Source organism: Arachis hypogaea, chromosome 8, assembly GCF_003086295.3.
Source record: "Arachis hypogaea cultivar Tifrunner chromosome 8, arahy.Tifrunner.gnm2.J5K5, whole genome shotgun sequence".
In the NCBI taxonomy this organism is placed as follows: domain Eukaryota; kingdom Viridiplantae; phylum Streptophyta; class Magnoliopsida; order Fabales; family Fabaceae; genus Arachis; species Arachis hypogaea.
Genome location: NC_092043.1, coordinates 5,531,371 through 5,541,360, shown reverse-complemented (window position 1 = coordinate 5,541,360; position 9,990 = coordinate 5,531,371). Strand labels below are relative to the sequence as shown.

The 9,990-nt window shown below is 34.0% G+C and overlaps 1 protein-coding gene and 1 pseudogene across 1 annotated transcript; both read left to right on the top strand.

The window, feature by feature from the left end:
* Window positions 1-1,520: 1,520 nt before the first annotated feature.
* Window positions 1,521-4,081, top strand: LOC112705792 (cytochrome P450 CYP82D47-like; annotated as a pseudogene).
* A 2,048-nt stretch (window positions 4,082-6,129) lies between these two features.
* On the top strand, window positions 6,130-7,194 carry LOC112704919 (uncharacterized). The gene has a single exon (XM_025755782.1). It carries the CDS (start codon window positions 6,130-6,132, stop codon window positions 7,192-7,194), a length of 1,065 nt encoding a protein of 354 aa, XP_025611567.1.
* Window positions 7,195-9,990: the final 2,796 nt, after the last annotated feature.

Below are 9,990 nucleotides of genomic sequence, written 5' to 3'. Positions count from 1 at the left end.
GGATGATAAATTATTTGGTGACGTGCTTCCTTTTTTACTGTGATATACTTGTTTATTATTATTATTATTATTATTATTATTATTATTATTATTATTATTATTATTATTATTATTATTATGTACATTAAAAACTAACAGGCCAAATTATTGCCAAAACATAATAGAAGTATGGAAGTTTATCATTCTTCTCTAATGGAGGAAACAAAATTCTTTTCAATAGTTTATTTAACGTTTAGTAGAATAAAAATAAATTTTAGTACGAGTTTAATATTTTTATTCATCATAAAATATTTATAGAATTACTCGTAGATAAATTTTGGAAAAAAGAAAAAAACTATGATTTTTAATTTTATTTTTAAATAAACTTTATTTTTAATTTTAAAATAAATTTTAATTTTATTTTTAATAATATTAATTTTTTACCGTATATAATTATTCAATTATTTTTTAATTATATATAAATAAATTACTCTTAATAAGACTTTTTTGTTATTCAATTATCTTTTTTAAAAAATAGTTAATTATTAAAATAATTAAACTTTTCACAACAAAAATAATAAAAAAAATTATGAACAAAAAAAATTAACTATCCTGATAATTTTTTGTATTTTTATTCATATTTTAATTATAAATATAAATATAATTTAATTATATTATTTATGAAATATGACTATAGATGTAGATAAAATTTAGTTATATTACTTATATATAGTTTTATTGTATTGTATTGCTTATAAAGTTAGATTATAATTATGACAATAGAATTATTCTTGTATTTTTATATGTGTAACTAATTGGTGGTGTTAAAACATTACTCTTAATTATAAACAAGGTTTATAATTTAAAAAATCAAAGACTCAATTAAAAAGATACGAAAAAAATGATGTTAAAATATTCTAACACCTTAAAATAAAAATATTTGAAATTTAATTAAAAATTATTTAAAATTTAAACTCAATAAAAATTTGTATTCAATGTGTTTTGTATTAGATATATTTAATAACCTATTATATCATATTGGTTGAAATTAGTTTTTATAATGTTAATCTTTTAATAACACTTTATTAGAAAAAACCATCTTTTCAAAAAATTTTAAAAACTAATTAATATTATATGTATTTTGTTACATTACATCTTGTTATAAAAAAGTTATTTATTTCTAATATTTATATTAAAAATAAAAATAAAATTTAAATTAGTAAATTTTAATCATAATATAATAATAATATAGTAATTGTTTTATATATTATACGAATAAAAATTAATTATTTTTTTATTTATAAAAATTTTAAAAATTTGTTTTATATATATATTTTGATGAATGTGATATATTTTTTTATGTAAATAATCTTTTAAAAAAATTTAATAGTTAATCTATTACTTTTTTATTTTAGTTCAAATTAAATGTTTTTTTTATTGTTTTTTGGAAAGAAAATCTTTTGAGGAATTTAATAATATGTGACGAGGAATACCGAATAAATTATACAGAAACCAATTAAAACACAACATAAAAATATCTTTAAAAAAAGACGTTTTAAGCGTCTTTATCTGGCCTCCTTATTATTAAACTTGGTATACAGAGTATACATTAGTGTCTACCTGATTTATCAATGGCAGCTGCATACAAATAAATTAACATTAAGCTTTTCAACAGAAATCGATAAAATCAAAGACAAATTGTATGTTGTCTGTTGGATCTGACCTTATGAATCATGATGACGATTGAGTATGAAGAAGCAGTAGCAGCAGCAGTTGTTGGCATACTAATCATATCATACTACTTGTACTTCATCAAAACTGCACGTGACGACAATGCTTGCAAGCCACAACCACCGCGGGAGGCGGCCGGCGGCTGGCCACTAATCGGCCACTTGAAAATCTTTAGTGGTTCGGATCAGCCACCTTATGTTACCCTGGGAACCATGGCAGATAAGTACGGACCAATATTCAGAATACGAATCGGCGTGCACCCTGCCATAGTTGTGAGTTCTTTAGAGCTAGCCAAAGAGTTATTCACAACGCACGATGCCATAATTTCTTCTCGTCCAAAATATACCGCCGCAAAAATCCTAGGACAAAACTATGCCAATTTCGGTTTCTGTGCCTACAACAATTACTGGCGCGAGATGCGAAAGATAACAGCCTCGGAGTTACTCTCCACTCGCCGGTTCGAGTTGCTTCGCGATATCAGAGATTCAGAGGTGGGGTATTCAATGAAAGAGATATACAGAACGTGGTTGGAGGAAAGAGAAGGCTCTAGAGGGTTGTTATTGGAGATGAATAAGTGGCTGGGAGATATGAACCTGAACGTGATTCTGAAGATGGTTGCGGGGAAGAGGTACTCAGCGAAGGGTGGCGATGAGCGGCAGGTGAGGCGGATCCGGTTGGCGTTCAGGGAGTTCTTTCGTCTTACTGGAGTGACGGTTGTTGGGGATGCGATTCCTGCTCTTAGGTGGTTTGATTTTGGTGGTAAAATAAAGGAGATGGAGAAGGCGGCTAAGGAAATGGACGAGATAGTTAGTGAGTGGATTGAAGAACATCGAGAGAACAGAGACTCTGGAGTGGCAAAAACAGAACAGGATTTTATTTGATGTGTTGCTTTCTGTCCTTGATGGGGTTGATCTTGCTGGCTTTGATGCTGACACTGTCAACAAAGCTACTTGCTTGGTACGCATTTATTACCTAGCTCTGTTCTGTTATTTCCAATATCACCTTTGCTTGTTTGCTTCAAGGGATTGAAACTGATTCAATGACATAAAATGAAATTAACCAAGTTGATTATCCATTTACACCCACTGAAACAAGGAGCTAAAATCGAAAATGAATCCTTTTAATTTTTTTTTTAACAATTGATGGAGTGAAGTGTGATATTTCATCCTTAATTTTATAAGTGGAACTCAGAAAAAATAAGAAAGACAACTCGATAAAGGATTAGAGATCACAATTTACTCTCTCAATTTTTTTTAACTTTGAGAGGATCCATTCCCATGAAAATCGTTACTCAATTACCTAATATTTGAAAATAGTTGTATGTTCCTTCAACCTTAGATTAATATTGTTTTACTGCTACGTTTTTTCACACAATAAGAATGGCTGGTAGATATAAACATGTGCTTAACGCTTTATTTTCTCATCATGCTGTGTAATTTTATTGTGAATAATTCCCTTCTACGTTTTATAAAAGCTAGCAGAGCCACACTTAGTTAAGTTGTATTAATTAGGGGCCAACCCTAGATATTAAATTAATTTATGTAGCGACAATAGTTGAATGTTCAAAAATAGTGATGTTATATTGTTATGGCTGCATTTTGCAGACGCTAATTGCAGGGGCAACGGACACAACAACAGTTACCATGACATGGACACTTTCGTTATTACTGAATAATCGCCACGTTTTGAAGAAGGTTCAAGATGAACTAGACGAGCAAGTAGGCAAGGAGAGACTAGTGAAGGAATCAGATATTAACAAACTAAAATACCTTGAAGCTGTGGTCAAAGAATCACTGCGATTGTACCCGGCTGGGCCACTATCAGGGCTTCGTATATTCACAGAGGACTGTACCTTAGGGGGTTACCATATCAAACAAGGCACACGATTGTTCTTGAATCTTTGGAAGCTTCACAGGGATCCTCGCGTATGGTTAAACCCATTGGAATTCAAGCCGGAGAGGTTCATAAGCACGCACAGGGATGTGGATGTGAAGGGTCAGCACTTCGAGCTTCTTCCGTTTGGTGGCGGAAGAAGGTCGTGTCCTGGCATAACATTTGGGCTTCAAATGACGAAGTTGGCGTTAGCAGCATTTTTGCATGCATTTGAGATCACAACTCCCTCAGATGCTCCTGTTGATATGAGTGCTAAGTATGGACTCACAATCATCAAAACCACACCGCTTGAGGTTTTCGCCAAACCTCGTTTATCCCCTTCTGTTTTATCATTGAACACCCTTGCATGAACAATGAATTTGCATATTTATTTTTTGTGGTGCCTGCTTGTACTTGACTTGACTACTGCTACCTTTTGGACCTGGTTTGTGCTTAGAACTTCATGGTTAGTTCATGCTACCATCTTATTTAAGTACTATATCTGTGTTAACTATAAATGAATAGATAAGAAACTCAAAAGATCTATACACCGCACACATTAAATTCCTTGTCTTTTCAGTTGAAGCTAAGTTCCTTTTTTTTGGTTTACCCAAACGGTATCCCCCAACCCGACAGGTTAAAGATTAATTCGTCGCAGATCTGAGCTCCATTTAAGAGTCTGTCGCTGGTCAATGGGTTGCTGACCACTCGACCAACCCAAGTTAGTTCAGTTGAAGCTAAGTTACTTGCCATGTATTCAACGCAACCAAGTATTCGTTACTTTTCAAAATTAGTTATATTTTTTTAAAAAAAGTAATAGCTATAAGTAAACAAATATATATGTAAATCCACCGCTATAAATTTTCTTTTTTTCATTATATACTATTTTCGATGACTCAATGGTGAATTTATAGTGCCTATAATTTGATGTCTAATTTTTTTCTAACTTTTTCTTATGACAAAATTTGAATATTTAATAATTATCTATTTTTATACTTTTAAAATTAAATATTAATTTTTAATATTTTTTAATAAGTTAAACAAACACTTTTAAACATTATAGCAACCACCTTATTATTATATTATATAATAATATTAAGTAAAAATCTTAAAACTACCAATTTTTAATAAATTTAACCAGCATAAACACTAAATTATCTTTAACAAATAATTTTTATTAATTTATGTGTGCATATTTTGATATGTAAGTGTTAACTATGTTAATTTATGTGTGTAAATTTTAGTAAATATAGAAAAAGTCTAGAAGGATAGCACTTTTATTAAAATTTGGCTAGCACTTAACCAACAAAAGAAAAATGAATAATCTCATATTATTAGATATAATCTCATACCATTAAAAATACTAATAATAGCTAATTAATAGCTATAAATCACAAAATTTACTGGCTCCCTAACACTCCTGGTAAATATATAGGATGATAGGTACAAACTATTATTAGCTAAATTTTTACCAAAAAATAATAATATTTACTAATTATATAATATTTTGATAATATTAAATTAATATTTTATTAATTATAATAAAAAATAAAAATTAATATTTTCAACTAATGTTAAGTGACTTGTTCTCTCCCTTTCTTTTTCGCTTTTATCCTTTTATTAGCTAAACAATAATTTAATTGGCACAAAAAAAAAACCTAAATTGATTTCCTACTTAAGAGTATCTTAAAGTTAATTTGACTAATCATGAAAATTTTAAAGTACACGAATGTTACTCAATTCAATGAAAAATATTAAGAGAATATTTTTAATTAATAAAAGTAGAACATACAAATTTAATTAATATTAATTTAAATATAAGGTAAAATACACGAAAAAATATTGATAATTTATCATTTCCGAATTTTAATATATTTTTAGAAATATTTGATAATAAAAAAATATTAATAAAAAATTACTACCAAAATTTATTACTTTCAATTTTATTTAATACTGTACGGTATCTTTTTAACATCGGACGAACCACGTTATACTTCAACACGATAACCCACATTCAAAAAATAACGTAACGTTATCCTAACAAACCACTCCCCACGATCTTGTCCAAAAATCAGCCACGAAGATCACAGCTCAAACCAACGACCTATTCAACACCAATCAAATCTATAAAACAAGCATAAGGTCGACTAGGGCCGGCAGATCAAAAAAATAACCCACTGATTATATACTCATTTTTTATAAGTGATTCATTACTGACTTGAGCGTCGGAGTCCTTTTTGTAGGTATCACACTTGGGTCCGAGTTCACGAGAATATTCTCAGTTTAGTTCCAGTTGTCAGGATCTCCTAGATTAACACAAGACTGACGTATAGCTCGAAAAGAGTATCCTTGCCAGAATATTTGACGCCCACCGTGTGGCCCCGCCTCGCTTTTAGTTTTTTGACCTAACGCTACTATATCCGCCTTGTACTTTCTTTTCTTTTCAGAAGCTGAAGAATGACGGACCATTCAGTGACCCCCTAGGCCAATCAGACCAATACTGAACTCTTGGCTGCTAATGCTGCTCTACAAGCAGAAAACCAACGAATGGCCAAATTGTTGGCAATAATACAGAACAATGACGAAAAAAAGAACGATGATAAGAAGGCAAACACCGATCAACACGAGGAACGTCAATCAGAATCAAATGCGAAGACAGAGGAGATACCTCCCAAGATAGGAAGACGGCGAACTAACCCTTTCTCAGAAGAAATAATGAGTTTTAAAATACCTAAAAATTTTACACTTCCCATGACTTTAACGCCGTACAAGGAGATTGGAGATCCTAAAGTCCATGTCACGAAATTCGAATCTATGATGTTTCTCAATAGCGACTCCGATCTCATCTTGTGCCGATCTTTTCCAACCTTTTTGGATGGAGCTGCTTTATTATGGTTTTCTAACTTACCTGCAGGTTCAATATCAAGCTTTGAAGAATTCGCCAAATTGTTCATAAATCACTTCGCAGCATCCAAAAGCTATGTGCGAGATTCAGATTATCTCAGTACAACCAAGCAAGGACAACATGAGAGTTTGAAGGACTACATGACACGGTTCACAACGGCAGCCATGAAAATCCCAGACCTCAACCCAAAAGTACAATTGCACACAATAAAAAATGGCCTTCGACCCGGGAAATTCCAGGAAGCAATAACCGTCGCAAAACCGAAGACATTGGAGGAGTTCAGAGAAAAAGCAACTGGGCAAATTGAAATCGAAGAATTACATGAAGCTCAGAGAAACAAAAGACTATTGCCTCGTAAGGAGGAGGAAAAACCTACCAAATCTCAAAACAAAGATCTCAAAAAGCCTTTCAAATTAACACCAAAGTTCTACTCATACACCAAGTTCAACACCAAAAGAGAGGACATCATCAAAGAAATACTACACAATAAACTAATCAAACCACCAAGCAAAGCACGGACATACCAGGATCAAAAGTATGTAGATAGGAGCAAGCATTGCGCATTTCACCAGAAATACGGCCACACCACTGACGAATGTGTAGTATCCAAAGACTTATTAGAGAGGCTAGCAAGACAAGGCCTATTGGATAAATACGTAACTTCCAGAAGGCAGAAAGAAGCAAGGGACACTAACAAGTCAAGCTAGAGCTCAGACCAGAAAGAAAAGGGAGCCTGGTATGGACCAGTTGAAACTCCTGCATCTAACGGAGTAATAAACTACATCTTAGGCGGTTTTGTAGGAGGAGGAGCAACCAGCACAGCGAGAAAAGGAATTATAGAACCATGATGGCAATAGATGGGTCTCGGCAACGGACTCAAACCTCAGCAACAGCAGCCCAAATCACTTTCGGCGCATCCGACCTAAAGTCGCAATGCCCAAATCTGGAAGACCTAGTAGTAATCTTAATACAAATGGGAGAATTAACAGTAAAAAATGTTCTGCTCGATCCAGGGAGTAGTGTCGATGTCTTATTCTATTCCACCTTCAAGAAGATGCAACTCAACGACAAAGCACTACAACCACGACTCGGAGAATTGGTAGGCTTCTCTGGGAAAAAGGTCCCCGTATCAGGTTATGTATGGTTGAGAACAACGTTGGGCGAGTCTCCGAACTCAAAAACCCTTGATATTCAATTCTTAGTAGTAGATTGTGCAAACCCTTATAATGTCATTTTGGGACGTCCGTCCCTTAATTCTTTCAGAGTTATTATCTCTACTATTCACATTTGTGTTAAGTTTGCTGTGCAGGATAACGTAATAACAACAGTCCACGTAGACCTCAAGGAAGCTAGGCAATGTTATAATGCGGGTTTAAAAGTCACCGCAAACGAGACTATTACAAGGATCCATTACATTTACAACTCGGAAAGCATTCCAACTTTGACTGAGCTAGATCCGAGAGAAAGCAATAACTGCCCAGCCCCAACGGACGACTTAGAAAAGGTACAACTTGGGAATCCATACCAAATTACTAACATCGGCTCCATCTTCTCTGCAGGTACAAAATAAAATCTGATTGAGACATTAAAGTGCAACATCGACTTGTTTGCATGGATGCCAGCCGACATGCCAGAGATTGATCCGAACTTCATATGCCACAAGCTAGTAGTCAATCCTAACGCCCGACCTATAAGGCAAAAGAAACTAAATTTAGGTGCAGAAAGAAAAAGCGCAGCAATAGCAGAAACACAGAAAATTACTTGATGCAGGTTTTATCCGAGAACCTCATTTTCATTGTGGCTAGCAAATGTCGTAATGATTAAGAAAAGCTCGGGAAAGTGGCGTATGCGCGTGGACTTCACTAACCTAAACAAGGTCTGTCCAAAGGATTCCTACCCACTACTGAATATTAACAGATTGGTAGACGACATCTCAGGATATATCAAGTGCTCAGTTTCATGGATGCCTATTCTGTTTATAATAAGACACAAATGCACCCTAATGATGAAGAAAAAACAGCATTTGAAACGGACCAAGGTAATTTTTGCTATAAAGTCATGCCTTTTGGGCTAAAAAATACAGGAGCAACCTGTCAGAGACTAATGGACAAGGTCTTCAAAGATCAAATCGGCTAGAACATTGGAATATAGGTTGACGACATGGTGGTCAAATCAAGCTTGGAACAACAACATGAGGCCGATCTCAATGAAGTATTTCAGCAACTCCGAAAGTACAATATGAGGCTAAACCCAGAAAAATGTGCATTTGGAGTACATGGAGGCAAATTCTTTGGGTTCTTACTGACAAACAGGGAAATAAAAGCCAAACCCGACAAATGTCATGCCTTGATAAGTATGCAATCACCTTGGTCAATCAAAGAAGTGCAGCAACTTATAGGATGCCTAGCAGCTTTGTCCCGATTCTTACCTGCAACAGCGGCCAAGTCATATCACTTCTTCAACACCTTAAGGAAGGCTAAAAAGTTTCTCTGGACAGACGTATGTGAAAAAGCCTCCATCGAATTAAAAAATCTGCTCAATTCACCCCCTATTCTCAAGAAGCCACAACAAGGTAAACCACTTTTTTTGTATTTCTTTCAATTTCAACTAACAGTCAGCGCCATGCTTATAACAGAAACAGGGAAAGAACAACACCTAGTATACTTTGTGAGTAAAGTATTACAAAATGCCAAAACAAGGTACCCGACCATTGAAAAATTAGCATTTAGCCTGGTCATCATAGCTCGGTCTCTATGACACTATTTTCAAACACATCGGATAATAGTTCGGACGAGAATATTATCCAAACCAGACCTAGCAGGGCGACTTACAAAATGGGCAATAGAGCTCTCGGAATTTGACTTCTCTTACGAATCACAAGGATCTCCCAAAATACAAGCAGTTGCCAACTTTGTATCAGAATTCAACGACCTTGAAGAACCAATCAAAACATGGGAGTTGTATGTAGATGGTGCATCAAATGAAAGTGGATGTGGAGCTTGGATCCTGCTAAAGGACAACGCTGGAGTCCAAGCCAAACAGTCAATCAAATTCCTATTTCAAGCAACCAATAACCAAGCCGAATATGAAGCACTCTTAGCAGACCTCCGGTTGGCAAAAGAAATAGAAATAGAAAATCTAAAGGTATACTATGACTCCCTCCTCGTAGTACAACAGGTAACCGGTCAATTTCAGGTACGAGATTAACTCCTAGAAAAGTATCTAACTTTGGAAAAAAGTTATGATACAACATTTTCAAAATTTTGAAATATCACATGTACCTAGAGAACAAAACTGTAGGGCTGATATTTTATCTAAATTAGCTACATACAGGGTAATTGATGCACATGATAAATTATATCACCTGACACTAATAGAACCAAGTTCAGAAATCAAATTTGTTTTAAGTATATCACAGGAAGAAGACTTTGCTATTTAAGAATTGGGGCAATACCAGAGGAAGAAAATCCGAGGTCATTCAGACATAAAGCAAGCCATTACAC

Bases quoted from the DNA above. Each gene is read 5' to 3' on its own strand.
- LOC112704919 (XM_025755782.1), top strand. From the start codon at position 6,130: ATGGCCAAATTGTTGGCAATAATACAGAACAATGACGAAAAAAAGAAC.